Below are 19,510 nucleotides of genomic sequence, written 5' to 3'. Positions count from 1 at the left end.
CTTAAAGTCTAGGCATAAGAAAGCCCATTATTAGCAACCAATCGATTATCCCCAACATAGGGCAACCTAAAACCAACAGCTGAATCAATGTGTGTTGGGACACCCTATCCAACTATGATCCACAAACCTTCACTTTTCAAGAACTACAAGTTCACAACCCCCCAAAGATGCCCCAACAAGAGAGTAATATCAATGGTAGCTCAACCTAACAAGGCCTAGCATTGTCAATAAGAGACACCCCACGTGGCACAGACGTCTCAAGAGGTACACGATTAACACCTACTACCATGTGTGAAGTTAATGTTCATGTATGTAAGTTTGGACAATTAGTTTTAAAAAATAAGCCAAAATAGGTGGTTTAAGTCAGTATTTCTTTAATACAAAGACGGTTTGAAAGTGACATCACAACCAACAAGGGTAGTTATGGGTTGGCTTTGCTGAATGATGTAAACAAGTGTTATTCTATGCAATGTGTAGTATACTAGGTTCAAGGAATTACTAAATTTTTAGACCAAACAAACATTTGCTTTTTTGTAATCTTGACAAGGGTACAACCCCTAGCTCCTATATACCATTAGATGAAAACTCTATTAATCCCCTCATGTTATAAGCATTTATCAAACTTATAGGAATGTACACCAGGAATACTAGCAAAAGAAGTTTTCTTGAGTACATCAAACTACAAGAGTTGCAATCCAATAATATACAATAGAATACAAGAAAATCTATGAAAACCAAGCTTGTGCACTTGCCATATTTGTGTCTATAAAAGGAAAATTGAGATTGTTTAACAAGGTTGTCCTTTAGAAATCCAACCTAACTTTATTTAGCATTCCTTATAGCATTGTCAACCAATTTGTCATGAGTCATACAAGTTTCAATGCATGTTGTTAAATATTTGTCTTCTAAACTACATCCTCTCACTTTTTCTCGTTCCCACAATGCCCTTCTTGTTGCATATCTGTCATTTTCATTGCAATTTGTCCTCTAGGAATCATTTTATTAGGTATGCCTATAAGTAGTTTGTCCTCTAGGAATCAAACACCCTAATTATGAATCTTTCTCACTTCATAATTTGGTTGGTCAATTTATTTCTTGTGTACCTCTTGTCCACTAATTGTGGTTTTACTTACTTATGTATCAATACCCTTGTACAATTATTTTTCTCGAAAAAATTCAATTACAAAAGTATTAAATTAAAAAATGACATCTCAAAAGAGAAAATGCATGATTTTATAGCAAAAATTATTCTTGTGTACCTCTTGTCCACTGATTGTAGTTTTAACTACTTTTGTATCAGTACCCTTGTCCATTTTTTTTTCCTGAAATTTTTTATTACAGAACTATTGATTTTTAAAATGATATTTCAAAAGAGAAAATGCATGGTTTTAAAGCAAAAATATGCGAAAAAAGATTTTTATACAGTATTTTACATGTGTCAACATATTTTCTCACAATTTCTTGCATCTTTAAAAAACGCAAGAGCTAAACTTAAGAGAACTTGCCCAGCACAAAAAATAGACTTCTTGGCAACTCCGAGGGAGGATCCTTGCAGAGTTTGCAAACTATGGCTTCAACCACTGGAGTCCTTTGGAAGGTTGATCCTCTTACCGATTTAAGCTGAACCATAATTCTTATCTGTTAATTGGAACAGTTGAGCTATGATTATGTCAGCAGAACTCACAAAAAATATTCAAAACCCTGGAGCTTAGAAGCATAATATATGCAAACTTGTCACGTCCAGCTTAATTATTATCTGCTTCCTCCTAACAATCTAGCAAGTGATATCCTCCCTCGAGTTGCAACTACTCTTTTTGTGCTTGAACTTTTCTGGCACGACTTCTCAAAAACCTGAATACAGAACCAAAAAGCTACTAAAGATGAGATGTTATTTGAAAGGAACACTTAGTGATCATTAACTTTCAAGTCAATGCTGTATACACTCATATGTGACCAATAGCTGCAGCAGATATTTCAACCAAGACAGATTATAAGGCAGTTAATGGTTAATACCTTTGGAATTTCATCCTCAACATTTCTATCATCAATACCTTTTACAAGCATGGATGATGCTGGAAGCAGTTTCCTGTTTCAAAATAAGGTATTCTGTGTTATGTAATCTTAAGTCAAGAATGACAAAACCAAAACTATTATCCCATACAAATAAGATGCAATCAAATATCAAATATCAACCTTCGAGGTGATTTTGTTGATAAGCAAAGATTTCCCTTGTTACACTCCAGAGACTCCATACAGTTTCCCATAGACATATTCTCAGTATTTGGTAAAATAACCTTTGAAGGAAAATTAGCATGATATGAACTTCCAGAATCAATTTGTGAATCTTGAGCCTCTACCAATCCACCTGAACTAGGGAAACAATAATTGGTATCAATTAATATGCCTTCCTGCACTAAACCTTGTCGAGCATGGGAAGCTGCTTTTCCAACTGTCTGTGCCTTCACTATTGCCCAAAACTTTTCCTGCCTAGACTTTGGATGGACATCATCAGAGAGAGACACCCACTGGTTATCACAGCTTAACTTGTTGCAAATCAATGCAAAGCAATATCTGTATGGCAATCAACAAGCGCAATTTTCCCAAAAAAAGTTATCAGCTAATCTTGAAATATGACCATATATATTCTATTAAAAGACATCCAACCACAAACATTAACCACGCTTATTCACGGGTTATTTCTGCAAAACTAGCATCAAGATGCTCCTTGTTAGTTAGAATTTAAGACAAACACTTCCCCAATACTATGAACATTATTATCCTCAAAATAACAAGTTGTCAACAAACTTTTTATGTTTCAAACAAACCCTGTAGAAGATTAACAAAGTACCATAAAAACTTGAGTTACTTCCCACAACATAGATACATCCATTTTTTCACATCTCGTGTTTACAGAAACAGATTGGTCAATAGGTTCCAGCATAAACAATTTTATCAATGCTAGATGATGGGGGAGGAATCAAGTTAGAGCCAAAGTTAATACTTGAAATATGCACAAAAAATGTTGAAGACTACGATAATTGCAAAGTAGCTCATTCAGTGGATGAATTTGTAGAAGATGCCACATGAGAAGATGAAGATGTTGTGCAGATGCATCCACAATTGATTGGTATCAAGGAATACATTCAGGTGAGCATGGGGCATGCTACACCCTTATAATTTATAAGTAGTCCTCTTGTAGTGACCATAAATCTTAACTTATATGATCATTAATATGGTATTTTATAGGTATATTAGTCGACCTATTTAGCATCCAAGGTAGGGCATCTATTACAGCTAATTGTAATTTATGATCATCATTTCATGATTTGAGTTCTTCTAGAAGAATGAAGAAATTATATTAATGTCCACAAATGAAAAAAATATTCAATGAAGCTAATAGTCCTACCAAGGGGTAGAGATATCTGGAAGTTTGCCCCCTTAAAGTGGCTCATTTTTCTCAAATCTCATCATTTATTTGCAGCATATGTCCTATTTTCTGATTTTCTTTGCAAGTTATCTGATTGCAAACTCCTAGTAAAGATCAGTATGAATTAACACAACTCATATCTCTTGCATGACAAGAGATCCAAAAATAAACTATTAAAAATAGATGATCAAAAAATAAACATTGAGCTAAAAATTGTGTTCTCAAAATATGTTAGTCAGAACAAGCAAATATAAACAAACATCCCTAAATGATTCCAATGAAGTTTTTTCTCTGTTTTAACTCCTAATCATGGTGAATACTACGAAGGCGAAACTCTCGCATCTTCTTATATTGATCCTACAAAAACAAAATAGGTGTTCCATTATATGAAAACCTTGAAACCTCTGGTACAACTCTTGAAAGACAAAACCTCTAATGAAATATATTGAAATCGAACACCTTTTGTGCATTAAGCGATCAAATATTGCAAATTCCACTATTATGATTGTTGTATTTTGTCCTTCATTTGATGAAATCACCTTTGAAAGATTCAAAAGATCACTGCCGATTTATCTTTGTAGGATGAAAATCTGAAATGGCCATATTGCTGAAACCAAAACCCCTTGCCAAAATTCCCTTCAAAAGACCCCTAGGACTTATTACCACCTTGAAAATAAACAAATTGCTGTGAAAATAAACAAATTAAGAAGTTGGAATGTTACCATTTCTATTTAATTTTATGATGGATATTACTGTTATCTGGAAAATAATAATCAAGCCCCTGCAAAATGAATGAAACTTCTGATGTTGGCATTGAGAAAAGTTGTTAACAGCACTGCTTCTGCATGGAGTGGTACAATTGCAATGCAACATACTGTAGGAAATAATGAAGATTGAACACTAATTTAAATAGATGGATTCAGTGCCTTCAACAATATTATATAGGTGTTTTTTTTTGTGAAAACAAATTGCCTGTGATTGGACTTGATAAAAAACATACACATCTTGCTAAACCCAATTTAAAATCAAGAAAAATAGAAGCTTTAATTTTCAACGGTTCTCAGGAAGATGTAACCATCATTTGCTATGTTCCATGGTGTTTGCAATCTGCGTGATTTCGCTCTATCATGCTTTTGCTCATGCCAGACCTGTGTTTTCATTTGATAATGGTCTTCCTGGCCCATATGCAGCCAAAGAGTTGCCCATTGATAAAAAGGGTAACAGCTGTTTGTTGCCATTCAACAGGGATATATTTTCATTCAATATTTGTCTGCAGTCCTTCAACAACTATAAAGTTTCTTTTAGCTCTCAATACTCCCCTGAAGCTGGAGGGCCGGGGATACCATGCCTATGGTAACATCTCTTTCCTACCAGCCTGGTTTATCTGACCCATCTGCAACAACACATGAAATAGAGAAATATACATTTTAACCCATGGGAAATAAGATGGGTGTCCAGGCTTGATACTCTTCCCATCCACCCTAGGTGGGAGGTCTCATCTATCAGCTGGAGTTCTAGTAAAGTTCCAGGTAAATTATAGTGTGTGCGGGGATGGGTGGGGAGCATGTATCTTGTTTATTCTGGAACAAGAATGCTAAAAATTAAAAACATAGAAAGGGTTAATATCCCTAGAGTATAGGGGCTGGCCATGTCCCTGGCTATCCCCATATCTTTGTGATGGCAATGGGGACAGACATGACAAGCTGGGTGTTGGAATGCATACTGTGGAACGTAGACTATTAATAAGCTAATCATATGTCAATCATTTCCACATCAGAAAGTAGAATTTAACCTCATTCATTAGAATTTAGAAAGGTGTAACCTGCCAATATGATCTTCAGTTCACTTTTCCAATGCAAGTCTCCCATCCAGAACATCTTTCACAATGAGATCGTCAACATGTTCCTTACCATGCTGCCATGAACAATACCAACTTTTTCCAACCAGCAATTAACAACCTCTTTCCACAAAGAAGTAAGCCTTCAGTAAAACTGCATATTCCATAAAATTTTGAATATGAAGCCCAATTATTTGGTTTTCAATGTCATTTTTTTCCCCATTACTGATCCTATCATCAGTTCTACACTCGACCCTTCTGCTTTCATTTCATTTTTCAAGAAAAAGCTTAAGCATGTGCCTTATCTTACTAAAACTACTGGTATAATCTTGATCACTTTCAGGAGAGAGAAGAATAGAACAGAACACAATACTATGCAAACAAACAGTCTCAAGTGTGTCTAGTGTCTTCATTACATTCTACATCAAAACAAAATAATTTACAATATTCATACAAACTTGAAAAAGATTTGGTGATTTCACTGCACAGAATAAATGCAGATATTGAAAACACCCTACCTTAAATGAAAAGAAGTGATCCTTCTGACTTTTTGCACTGAGTTTTACTAGACCACAGAAAAAGGATTTCTAATATACTGCATTACCTTAAACACAAAGACCTCTGGTGTGAAAGACCTTTTTTCAACAAGTGAACATCAAGGATGCCACCATGTCTCTCAAGCAAATCAGAAATTTTGCATTTGCACTCAATATCTTGTTTCCATAGGCCATTTTCAATCTCATTTGGGGAAAGACCTAGAAGTTCCTGCAAGCAGATAAGCATCATGCAACAGGCACATGAATAAAATTTTGAAGGTTAATTCAAAAATTTAGAACAAACATTACAAAGTAGGCTTTCCAAACAAGGTAAACTATTTCAAAATGAGGCCAGTCCCCAAGTCACCGTACAGAATATAACACAAATAGAACATTTTATAAAGTGGAACTGCACCTTATAAACATAGATATAGAAGCTTCCCTTTACATTGAAAAATAGAAGCATGCATACAAACCTCTAAGCATTGTCCAATTGGTCCAACATCATCCTCAGAAGCCGTATCTGATGCTGATGATGTCTGCTCCTGTGAAAATGTTCAAAATATTCATTTTCTAATTCCCTCCACATTTATAGATTTCAAACATTAGAAAACATGAATATAAACTATAACCAGAATCAATAATACAAAATATACTCTTGATCATAACACCAATAACTTTCACTATATTGGAGTCATAAGTTTAAGAGTGAACATTATTACTATATAATTCTCATATAAAAAATACAAAAACAAATTTATCAATTATTGTTGTGAATACCAAACACCCTAATACAATAATTATTCAAACCTTAATGAATGAAATCATCAGTGCTACAAGGGGACTTGCACCCCCCTCCCAAACCTCGGAGCACCCGTCCCTGAGACATCCCCACACTAGGTACTTGCGTACCCAAGTACCCCCCACCTCTGCCATTCCGCAACCATGCTGCTGCTAGAATGGGGAGTTGGATTTCTATTTGAATTTTGATTTTTGATTTTTGAATGTTACTATTGGATATGTAATATGTTGCTATGTTGAATATTCAATGGCTCTAGTTCATGTTGCAATTTTGCTATGTGCGAGTATTTTAATTTGGTTGTTCTATTGAAAAATAATTTTATAACAAGCATTTCAAGTTCTATATGTATACTATACAACAGCCCTCCCTGCCCCTTCCTCCCCTTGCTGCTGTCACAAAAATGAGGCCCATTTTTCCGACATCTCGGAAACTCATTCCAACATACCCCAGTACTGGTGTTACATTGGAAATCATACAGAACCTTTTAAATAAATAAAGCATTGTTAGAAAGAGATCATACCTTGCAACAAGAAGACTAAACTTTCAGCTTTACCAATAGTTAACAGAGCTTTGCATAAAGAAAATTGAAAACAAGCAGATTTATCAAGTCTTTTTATGGATAGCATCCAGCCCCAAACAAATCCGTGTCACAGCTGGGTACAAGCTAATTCACTCCAGACCTGCAACTCTACCTACAATATATTATGGTTCTATGGCTAATAGAAATAAGGTGATCTGCATTCCATATGCCCTGGGAGACTGAATTATACTTCCCTTCATGCAACGTGATGATTCCCCAGTATGGATTCCTTCCTCCAACCACTGCAAACTTAATCTTTTACTGCAACAATTATCTAAGACTGACCTGTATGTGGGCAATCCCACCGCTGTGATTATTGCCTCAGCTGTGGCTGCAAGGGGGCGACATCCCTGTAGTCTATAGCAAATGACGTGAGCCTCTGGCTGCAAGAGAATGAGTGTTTTCTTATCAAACTAAAATGCTGGAATTGACGCCAAGACTTCCTTTTATTTTCTTCTCGTCAAAATCGAACCCTAGTAAGCTTTCCTCTCCACTTTACACTTTGAATTATAATAAATTAGTTCTCCTCTAGGCTCGTACTCCAAGGTGAAATAATTAATTGTTTTATTGCCCTTTAATTTATTAACAACTTAGAAGGTGTTGGCCTAGGTGATGAACCCCTATGGGCCTTATTTAAGTTATAAAAGGAAAAGTGAAAATAATATCACTTTATATTTATTATATTGCTAAATGATTATTATATCACTTAATTATTATTTAATCAAATCAACTTAGGAAATATTTTAGTATTTCCTATTTTATTCATCAAATATTCAAATGAGCTCAGAACTGGAAACCCACTGAAACCACTAGACTGTGGATGATTCCTGAACTGTCTGAACCAACTGGCAGTACCCCTTATCTCGGGATGCTCCTAAAAAGTAGGAGACCGAACCTGTCATTCTGAAACTGAGCCCAGTTAACTCTCCTCAACTGTGTGCATCTCTAGAACGTCAGCCACTGAATGGTTAGTTCCTCCTAATAATCTTAGTTACTGATTCTCTGCTGAAAAGGCCAGATGCTGGTTCTGATGCGTCCGGATGCTTGGGTGAGTTAGGATGCTGCACGGATTCTCCCTGAAAGCGCATCCTGGGACTGTGGGTTCTTGGTGGATGCACTGCAGCGCATCCAGCAAGAACCCACAGGTCCAAGATGTGCTTCCTAGAAGAATCTAGGAAGCATCCGGGCCCATCTAGAAAGCAGACGCAGTCAAAACACCTTTTAGATGTCAATTTTAGCATGTATTTAATTGATGATGACTAGAATGTGGATTTTTTTGAGAATCCTTATGATTCTGAATGACTGAATTTGATTAGTGAATTTGAACTTGAACTATCAATGGTGAAGCATCATGCTATGGAATGGTTTATTTTTGTATATTTCTTGCATTTCTCATAAATTTTAGTGTGCATATATATATATATATATATATATATATATATATATATATATATATATATATATATATAGACGGATCCAAAATCCCAAAATAAAAATTCCACACATCAGCACCCCGCACCCACATCAGCGTCAGAATCAGCATCGGTAACTTAGCTAATAATTGAGAGCACCTCCCAAAAAATAGGAAACGCATCAAATGTGTTCAAACTGTCCCCAATGGTCTCCGGATACCTCTTGGACAACTCCCGGTCAATCCCAAAAAAATAGGGACATCTATTAAATTTCAGAAACTTGTCATCAACTATTCCAAACTACGTAAAAAGCTTGCATTTGGCTCTCTGCGCCCTATATAAGTCCCCTACACACACCATTGGCCTATGTAAACTCCAGTGATAGACCAACACTAAACAACTAATTGTCATCCTAGAAAGGGGGCATTACAACTTTCCAAGATGTTATTTTATATTCCTCCTACATCCATATTAAAATCTTTCCAAGAAGTGGCAAATATCTCTACTTCTCGTGAAAACTTTTACAAAATGAGAAAGCTTAAGGTTTTCTAGGGGGAAATTCAAGTCGAGAAGACCTTCGATTCTCGTCGATAAGTTGCCCACTTCTCTGCGATAAATTGCAAAGTAACTACTCGCGGGCAGCACTAGTAAAATTGGGATAACCAACAACTTGCCCATTCATTGTTAATTTTGCAATTTAGAGAGTTTCAAGGAGAGGAGAAGGGTTTTGGTGGAGAGAAGTGGATTTGAAGTGGAATGCTAGGGCTAGACCCCTCCCACTCCCATAGACCCCTCCCACTCCCATAGTTTTTACTAGAGCTAGTGGGAAGGGGAAGAGGAATATGTAGATTAGTTTCATATTGTACTTGACATGTGTATTTGATTATCTTTTGACAAAGACAATTTGCTATTTTAAGTTTGTTTAAGAGTTCAGAGTCTCTAATTACGGCTGCCAACCATCGGCATTCCACATGAGGATACGATTTTGTTACATATTGCATTTAATATATATCTAGATCAGCTTGTTTGGTTTGTTTACTCATTTACTGACTCATCAAATGCATCTCCCTATTGAATTTTGCAAAAAAAAATGTATTTCTAATCTAATTTAAGCCACTTTTAAAATTCCCAATATTTTCCCGATAAGTTGACGATTTATCTCCAATTTTTGCCGAGAACTTTTTTTTTTGCTTCGCTAACAAGTGTCAGAGAACAAGATTTTGAGCTATGGTCTATACTATCATCTTCAATTTGTAATTCAGCTTCCGCTTTACTATTTCATTCTCATCCATGTTAAACCATTTAGAAATTGAGTGTATTAATCTTGAGTTTGCTTATTCGTTCTCCTCTTTGGAAATCTCTTCTACATGTGAACTATCTTCATCATCTCCTACGAGAATATGGATAAAGTTACAATCATTCACAAAGGAATTTCTTCTTTTCTAGAATGTACTATTTAGTATCTCATTTGCATTGACAAACCATTTAAGACTTAGTAATGCCTAGAATGTGTTGAAAGATTTTTCGTTTCCACCAATATGAAATCTACTATCAGTTTGAGGGCTTGTACACTAACCTCAACAATCTCCCAAGTGCCCAGATCTTGCCTTTGGGATCCATCAAAGGCTGACATTAAATAAAGTTTTCACTAGTTTAGGCTTTCCCAATATCTCTCAAGTTTTTGCATGTGAGATGGTAATGTCTATACCTAACCTACCATATTGTGTTTTACTTTATGGTTATTAATGTAGAAGGTATATCATGGTAACTCATTTCAATATTAGGTCCTCTTTACACTTTTTCATTTCAGATTACTTAAGGTTCACATGAGATGCTTACACTTTTAACAATGATGTTGCCATATCTTATCATTATATGTCTCATCATAAGATTACAACACTTGTCATAATTTTATGACATCTCTCAGTTTAGCCTACATCATTTGTATTTCCATTTATTTATTATATTCCATTGCAGATTTGCAATCATTAATACACATACAGTTTATTCTAGTTATAGTGATCTTCTCATTTAGCTTTACATTAGGCCTCTAGAGCTCAGGTTGGCTATACTTGTAGCCAAAGTTAAATTGCATCAAAGCAAAATGGGAGCATTTGGCTTGTCTTTTTGAGAGATCTGCAGATCTTGGTAGATCTTGAAAAGTTGAGGATGTTCTTCTCTTGCATTTAATGATAATATGGAAAATCAGAAAAACAATATAGCAATGCCAAATTCTATGATTGAGGATTTCAATTTGTATTGCATATCAAAATTGATACTTGGCTCACCATTGCATTCAAAGGAAGAGAATGTCTAGTTTGCTTTGAGTTTGGTCAATATCGAACATCGGAGGCTAGATCTATGAGGATATGAAGTTGGAAGGTGGTCACTAAATCCAAAAGGTAAAGCATTTTGGGTCAAATTTGACCCTCTCCAATCCTCTCCCATCTGATCAGGACCTATATTTATGCCTTGTAGCCCATCCTTTTCGTATAGGGTATTGAAGGTTTATGGCAAGGATAATGTCTGTGGCATGTTCGTTTAACACCTCTTAGAGTCCCCTTTATATTTCAATTTGATTCTTGGCACCTCTTCAATAGAGGGCCAGCTTGCAATTTTGGAGAACATAAATTCATATTAATAAGATGACTCAAATTTAAGTCAAGTAACATTGAACATGATGCAAAGATAAATTCACAAGAAGTAAAAACAAAAGGAACCAGCATCAGAAAGAGATAGATAATAATATTCTCTCATTGATTCATCAAATGAACAGTATATACACTTGCTCTCCTGCCAATAGTGACATGTTGTGATGGTTAAGTTGTAGTGATGTTATCGTTGCCATCAAGGTTCAAATCTCATGGGGATGAGGTCCCCCATTTGTGACCTCACTAGTTGATAGCTCTAGGTCAAAGCGTTTAGCCCTCTTTAAAAAGAAAAATATACACTTGGTCTCCTACAAATTTCTTCTCCCTATAACTTTGTATCCAAAAACTTCTACCTAGAGCAACTTCACTCAAAAAAAAATGTCCAACTCTAAACCCGAAGACTCCATTTATACAAGCTAAAACGGTCTAGGGAACACTCTAAATTATTACATAGGAAAACTAACCCTACGAGACCAAAACGGCTTATAGAAAGATCTACATCCTTATCTCTTGTCAAAACGGCTTATAGACTATTCCAAAACAATATAGAATAGGGTAAACCGACCCCGCAAAGACTTGTACAAATTCCAAGATAAACTCTTCCAGTCGGCTTGCACAGAACTGACGCTCAGTAGTGACTGATTGGCATATGTACATTCTTTATTTGGGTGCTTCTGCACCATACTCTCGAGGACAATAGAATCCAAGTCCCTTAGATTGGCCTTCCTCTTTCGTGCTTTCCAATTCTTTGGTATTTGTTGTTTGTACTCTTGACCAGTATCTGAATCAACTGTCATATATGCGTAAACTTTTGCCATATTTAGATAGAACTCCTGCAAACCTACAATGAATGGATTAGATGGAACCTCATTAAATATGACTTCACCAATTTGGGTTACTGTACGAACTATTGCATCCTTTGCTATGATGTCTTTGCGCTACAATATCTCCAAATTCATCACTATTGGAGCCTCCTCTATCCTCTTAGCTTCATCACAAGTTTTCTTCCTTGCTACTAGTATCCTTTTGATAGGCTAGACCACCTTCTTTCTTGACTTCAAATGCCATTTCTTGGTTGCATTAAGGACCATCAAATCCAACTCTTTATGAACCGTTTCATCACAATGCTCATCAACCATTTCTATCTTCAAGAACTTTTGTATCAGAAGTTTCAACAAAAACATGTTATTGCTCACCTTGTATATTTGCGTCACTGTATTCATTTGGTATGTCAGCATTGATCTATTCATCTAGTATATCAGCATCAATGTGATCAGGTTGTTCTTTCAATGGAAAATTCTTCTCTTCCAATGTCTCAATACAAGCTTCTATAATCTAAATTGGCTGATGCTCTAGATTTGTATTTTCTTTTTCCATATTTTTCTGCAATTCCTCTTTTAGTCGCACTGAATTTTCTTCATGCTTTCTCAGTTCTTGCATTAGGAATTCCATTCATTCTTTTATCTCTTGATCTATTCTGGTTTCCTCTTCTCTTTTCTTCCTTTTCTCTTCCACTCTTTTCTTTCCTTCTTCCTTCTTGTTTTGAAAATCCCAATATGGAACCCATGCATCAAATAGTATCTTCTGATCATGAGATAAATCTCCTCTTGTGACCATTGTCTCCTATCTAGGTTCTCTCCACTCAACCTAGTGCTTTTGGCCACTCTATAGGTTCTCTTCCCAACCTATCACAACAAACACAAACTCACAATTCTCCTTTGCCCAGACCTTTTGCTGAACTCCGATACCAAAAATGATGCAAAGATAAATTCAATGGAAGCAAAAACAAAAGGAACCGGCACCAGAAAGAGATGGATAATAATATTCTCTAATTGATTCATCAAATGAACAGTATATACACTTGCTCTCCTACAAATTTCTTCTCTCTATAACTTCGTATCCAAAAACTTCTATCCAGAGCAACTTCAATCAAAAAAAACCTGTCCGACTCTAAACCCAAAGACTCTTTATACAAGCTAAAACGGTCTAGGGAACACTCTAAATTATTACATAGGAAAACTGACCCTACGAGACCAAACTGGCTTACAAAAAGATCTAGATCCTTATCTCTTGCCAAAACGGCTTATAGACTGTTCCAGAACAATATAGAATAGGGTAAACCGACCCTGCAAAGACCTATACAAATCCCAAGATAAACTCCTCTAGTCGGCTCGCGCAGAATTGACACTCGGTAGTGATTGATTGGCATATGTACATTCTTTATTTGGGTGCTTCTGCACCAAAACATCTCATTTCATTATTTATAAATTTCAATTTTGAGATTGCAGTTTCGGAGGTGCAAAAGTCTAGTCTACTGTTATCAATTTAGAGAAGTTTCCTATCAAAGACCAAATTGGTTGTTATCATATTGATTAAGGATTATGATCAGAATACATCAAATGGTTGTGGTAGGATTGCATACGAACATATCATATCACTACAGCAGTGACCACGATCAGAGTATTCATATCACTGTGGTAGCGATTGTGATCAGCATGTTCATTTCATATATCACTGAGGCGGTGGTCTCATTATCATATATCATTGTGATTAGCACATTCATTTCATTCACTGCTGTGGCAACAATCTCGTTGGTCAGAGCATTGTGGCAGCGTACATTTTGCTGCAGCCTTGTATTTCTGTGACACATATTATGGGGTGAAGGTAAAACCACAGCAGCGAGATCATTAGCAATCCTTCTTGGGCTGTGACTTGATCAAGCATCAACATATGCATTTCATCAACATGCAATCTGAGTTATACATTCAATTGGTGCTCCTAGTTGGACAGAGACACTCATTTGGAGACTCCTTCAATCGAAATCTCTAGCGGCAATCTGTTTTGCAGCTCATAACACGGAATCGTCATTAGAAGGACAAGGTGTCATATCCCTCATCTGAAACCCTAATTACATCATGTTCTTTTAGGAATAAGGTTTAATTAAATTAGAGTTTAATAAACAAAAGCAATATAATACAGTCCCATTTAATAATATACTATTCAAATAATAACACAATATATAATAGAATAATACTATAAAAATAGATAATAAATAATTATAATTACAATTAGCACCCAAATCATATAATTAGCAACAATTCACATGCTCTTAAGATAGAATCAGCAATTCATCCATTCAGACAATAGTCACATATGTACAAAAGAGATATCAAATAGAAGCAAATCATAGCTATTTACAGCTGGTAACAGAACAAAACACAGGACAGATGTTACAGGGACAAATTCAGACTCAAGATATCCAACTAATGGTAACATACAAACACAAGTAGTGATATATGAATAGTGATAAACAGCGATGAAATATGATTGTTCTTGCCTTAAAACTATGTTGATATTTTGGTGAAAACCATCCAAATCTAGAAGGATTTATACTGAGAGGATAACCAGTAAACAAATTAGAAATAGTGGATGTTATATTCCTATAGAACACCAACTTTCTCAATAATACCGTTAACCTTTGCATGAACAACTCATTAGATATACAGTTGTAGGAGTCTGCTAAAAACTGCAACCAGGTGCATATTAAAAGACATTTATATGCCCGTCACATATATGTCTGCATATCATTCAAATAAGTGTTCAGATAAGTAATATATATAGACTTACAAACATACAAATTATAATAATTATACTGGTAACATGCTATTGCCACTACATTAGCTTGATGCAAATTCTATACTGAACTGCCATGTATAAGGCATATTCTTCAATATGTAGCAATTACACAGATGGAACGTAGAGTATTTATTAGATTAGTACCTCACAAATTAGGTAAGGCCTGAGGTGGAATGGGCATGGATACAGCATACCAAGGCACCTATACTGGAATGGGCATACAAAGGCACTAATCTGTGAGGGATAATCTATATGGAAGTTAAATGTTATAAGTAGGATTCCCAATATCCAAAAATGCAATGATTATATTGTTATCTCATCCCTAAGTTATAACTGTATCTCTTCCAAATTATAAAATTATAAAGCTTAAGGTGGATCATATTACAGTAACAATATAATTAGTTTGTAGAAATATGTGTACTTGTCCCTTATTTGGTGATTGCAAGACCTAAACCAAGACTTAACTGGTTAAAAGGTACTTAAGTGTTAAAGTTTTATCTCTAACCATATACAATTCATATACATTGCAAGTGGTAACAAAGCATGTTCCTGTCAGCCTGAGGGACATCAGGATGAACTGATTACTACAAGAGATGAATATGGTCTTGGTTGGACGTTCTCACCTCTTGTGGGCTAATTGGTGAATATTACCCCAAGAGAAGAATTTGGTCCTCATTAAATATTTTTGCACCATGCGGGCCAAGTGAACTATGTCTACACATATTCATGTGTAGGCTTTATGTTTCAAATACATACCCCTTTATTTGATCTAAGGGCACAAGAAAAAATAAAAATGAGAAAGTGATGTAGACGAGAAGTGTATGTAAGAAGATTAAGGTTGAAATCTAAGTAGACCACCTTGATGGATGCCAAAGTTCTACCATATAGACCAAGAGGGTCAAAGACCCACTCTTGGGCTTTAAATTGGACACGTTGAGATGAAGGATAAGTCACGACCTAAGTCATAGACATACGAACCAAGGAGGCACAGTCACTTCCAGTATAGACTTCTAGGACTGGACCCTCTAGTTCTACCTCTCGCTTATGTTTTACTAGAGTTGGGAAGAGGAAGATCTAATTTTACCAATGTATTTAGTTTTAGTTTTACAAAAACTATTTACTATTTTGCTTCCAGCAATCATTCCTCGTGAGAATGTGATTTTATCACCACTTTGCATTTAAATCTATCTAGACTCAATTTGTTGCTTTTGTGTTCTCATTATTGACTCATTGGATGCATCTTCTGATTGAATTTTGGAAAAAAAAACAATCTTATTAATTTTGAGCATTTTTTAAGTTCCCAATTGCCAAGTTTTTTGTTGAGTACTAACCACGATTTTCTCAAAAAAAATCCAGGCCTTGGCAAATTTTTGGTTTTGGTCAGTAGTTCAACTATGCGACAAAGTGTTGATCTCCTTGGCCATAGTGCCACATGTTGGGTGGATATTTTGCAACCGACTGTTAAAATCCAATTGCATAATAGGTAGACCAGCCACATCGTATAAGACAGAGTCTCTCTTACTTTAAGGGATGGTTCCCCCTTCTCACAATTCCTTGGATCAACTCAAAGTAAGCAAGAAGTTGAGAGATTTTGAAAGGGGTGTTACCAATTATTTTTCCTCTTAATTTTCAAGAAAGAATCCACTTACCCACAAAGCAAGTAATGGGCAAGATTAAAATCTCTAAACTTCACTTCTATTTAATAGCTAGAAACAGTGATGTGAATAAACCAACACCAACTCAAAAGTTGATTGAAAGCGTACCATTTTGGCTCTAAATCTTGTTTTAATCTATTCTATAAGAATAACCTGTACCATTGGGGCACAAAGACTTCCAAAAGTAGGGAACTCTAACTTTTTTGGGAATTGAGACGAAAATACAAGCTACAGTCAAAAATTTTAGTCTATGTATCACCACAATCGCTCCCAGTCAAAGCTTTGGCTCCAATTGTTTCTTAACACATTATGCTCAATTGAAATAAATTGCTAGTATTTGTTTAATTGTATAAATTATATTTTCCTATAGATTTTTCTTTGATCTTATAGAGCTAGACAGAAGTTGTAGAAGAAGTTTGTTTCTTTTTATATTTTTCAGAATATAGGTATTACAATGAATAAATAATAGTAACTAATAAAATAGAAGTGATAGGAATCATATGCAGCAATATATATTATTCTGGAAATGATTCTAAAACCATACCAGCAGAGTCTGGTTTATTTCAGAATAGTACCAATACAAATGTACTTCAAACAAGGTTGACGACAATTGAAGATGGGAACCAGCTACAGCCAAACAAGTTCAAATGATAGAGCCCAAGTTGCTGCAATAAAACAACTCCAATCTACTACAAATAAACACTCCAGAATTCCTCCTACGAGCTGCTATAAGGAAAAGCCAAGCTGAACCAAAGTGGCCACCTTCCCTATAAATCCACTACCTGCAAAGTGCGACTGCAATACTAGAAATTGCTCCTCTGTCATGATCAAACTGTGTGCATAAGAACCTTCAAATCTGATCTTGTTGAGGGCTACGTCCCAACAAATCTACTCTCAACACTAGGGTTTGCATCCTAAGTGAGGAATGTGCTTCCAAAGCAATGGCGTCCAAAAAAAGTCGACAAAATGATAAAGATACTCACCTTTTGGTTACCATCTCTATATATCCCCTCTCCAAGGAAAATTGAACCCTAAAAGAACCCTAAAGTGGGTTTCATTTGGACTTTACAAGATAACATTATTTCCCCAATAAAGGCGTCCAAATATTAAAAAAGCATTACTTTATTAATAACAAATAGCTCCAACCATCAAATCAGTCCCGACAAGTGATAATCAAATAGTAGAGACTGAGCTCTTTCCAACGAGCTATCACACATGGGAAAATCAATCCAAATGGAGCTAGAAAAATCCTTATTACTCCAAAATGGCTAAACACTTAGCCTTATTTAAATTATTAAACTACTAACTTAGGAGAATATTTAAATATATTAAAATATTTCCCAAGTAGCCAAGGAACATCCCAAACACCTCCAAAACATGAAACTGAGTTTTTCATCTGCTTGTGACTGATGCCGAACAACCTAGGCCAAATGGCAATCTCACCCTCAAATCTAGGGATACTCCTAAAAAATAGGGAACAAACCCAAATCTCCTAAAATTGAGATCAGGGGTGATCTCATAGAACCTCAGCTCTGGAAAACATCACCACCTCCTAAAAGGGAGGAATCTCCTCCTACAATCAAGAAACTACCTCCTAAAATCAAGGAACTGCTCTCAACTGATCTACTACTACCTATAATACCAAATCCGGACGTTGAAAACCCTGACTGAGTCCCTGATCACCACTACAAGCCTATGAGACTCCATAATAGGCTAACTCTCATGTCACTACTAGACAAAACTAATAAGGGGACATGGCAATCCTCCACTCTCAGAGATGCTTGCCCACAAGCAACTGCAAAGTTGGATGCTGTAAAATAGTCTCGTCCTCCCAAGTAGCGTCCTCTATAGGAAGACCTCTCCAGCGAATCAGATACTCTTGAATCACTATGCTTCTTAGTTGGTGTTCCCTCTCTTCCAAGATCTCTTTAGGAACCAATGTCAACTTACCTTCCTCATCCGAGGGAGGTGGATCTGGAGATGGTATAATATGTTGTCCCAGTGCCTTTTTCAGACACGACACATGGAACACATTATGAATCCTACTGCCAGATGGTAACTCAATCTCATACGCAACCTCTCCAACACGCCTGATAATCTTGTATGGTCCATAAAAACGAGGTTTGAGCTTCTCAGCTCCACCCATTTTAAGGGTGCTCTATCGGTAAGGCTACAGTTGTAGATACACCATATCTCCCACCTCAAATATCCTCTTAATCCTATATTGATCAGCGTAGACCTTTTTCTGATATTGTGCCTGTTGAAGATTCTCTCTGAGAAATTTCATGACATCCTAGTTCTCTTGTACTCAATCCTACGCCAAAGGAACCCTGTTGTCACCAATCGCCAGATCAACAAAACATAGAGCTTTATAACCGTAGAGAGCCCTAAATGGAATCATAGCAATCAACATATGATATGTAGTATTATAACAATACTCACCCAAGTGCAACCAACGCACCTATGTCCTTTGTTGCGCTACTCTGATATAAACATCAAGATCTTGAAAGTGTAGCATCTCACCATGAATCGATTAGAGAAATGTATTAAACATGTCAATTCCTAGATTCCAAACCAATTTCAAAAAAAAAGCAACATATTGCATTGCATCTGTCTAAATAGATGTGCAAACTCATATTGTCAATGCCTTTCCATGAGGTCCCTACTAACAATCCTTGAACCTGATGCAATCCGAGGAAACTGACAAAATAACATGCTCAACCATAGCATGCAACCCTCCATATCTCTCAAACATACAACCAATTGTTCCATTTTGACAAAAATGCCCAAACACTCCAAACCATGAAGCAATATATGGAAGTCTATGTAAAGTGATGTATCTCGTGAATCAATACCTGGGTCCCATAAAAAAACATATGTTGTACTGTGTGTGATGTAGAAGAACTTCATATTATCACCCTCACTAACGAGTAAACCTCTATGTATGCAAGACACCATAACTATGGTTGAGTAA

At 36.0% G+C, this 19,510-nt stretch overlaps 1 protein-coding gene across 2 annotated transcripts in view; it reads right to left on the bottom strand.

Moving 5' to 3' along the window:
• Positions 1–1,214: 1,214 nt before the first annotated feature.
• The window catches only part of LOC149538989 (ATP binding microtubule motor family protein), a 172,559-nt gene continuing 154,263 nt past the window's right edge, over positions 1,215–19,510 (bottom strand). For both annotated transcript variants that reach the window (XM_089800375.1, XM_089800376.1), the window contains exons 17-21: positions 6,277–6,345; positions 5,869–6,029; positions 2,194–2,571; positions 2,014–2,086; positions 1,215–1,851 (exon numbers count right to left, since the gene is read on the bottom strand). In XM_089800375.1, the coding sequence (XP_089656501.1) occupies positions 1,753–1,851; positions 2,014–2,086; positions 2,194–2,571; positions 5,869–6,029; positions 6,277–6,345 (780 nt within the window). In that variant the 3' untranslated portion in view covers positions 1,215–1,752. The remainder of the gene's footprint in view (positions 1,852–2,013; positions 2,087–2,193; positions 2,572–5,868; positions 6,030–6,276; positions 6,346–19,510) is intronic.

This window comes from Cupressus sempervirens, chromosome 9, assembly GCF_028749045.1.
Source record: "Cupressus sempervirens isolate cs-2001-9-10 chromosome 9, ASM2874904v1, whole genome shotgun sequence".
In the NCBI taxonomy this organism is placed as follows: domain Eukaryota; kingdom Viridiplantae; phylum Streptophyta; class Pinopsida; order Cupressales; family Cupressaceae; genus Cupressus; species Cupressus sempervirens.
The sequence above is the reverse complement of the archived record's forward strand: the minus strand, read 5'-3'. Positions and strand labels throughout refer to the sequence as shown.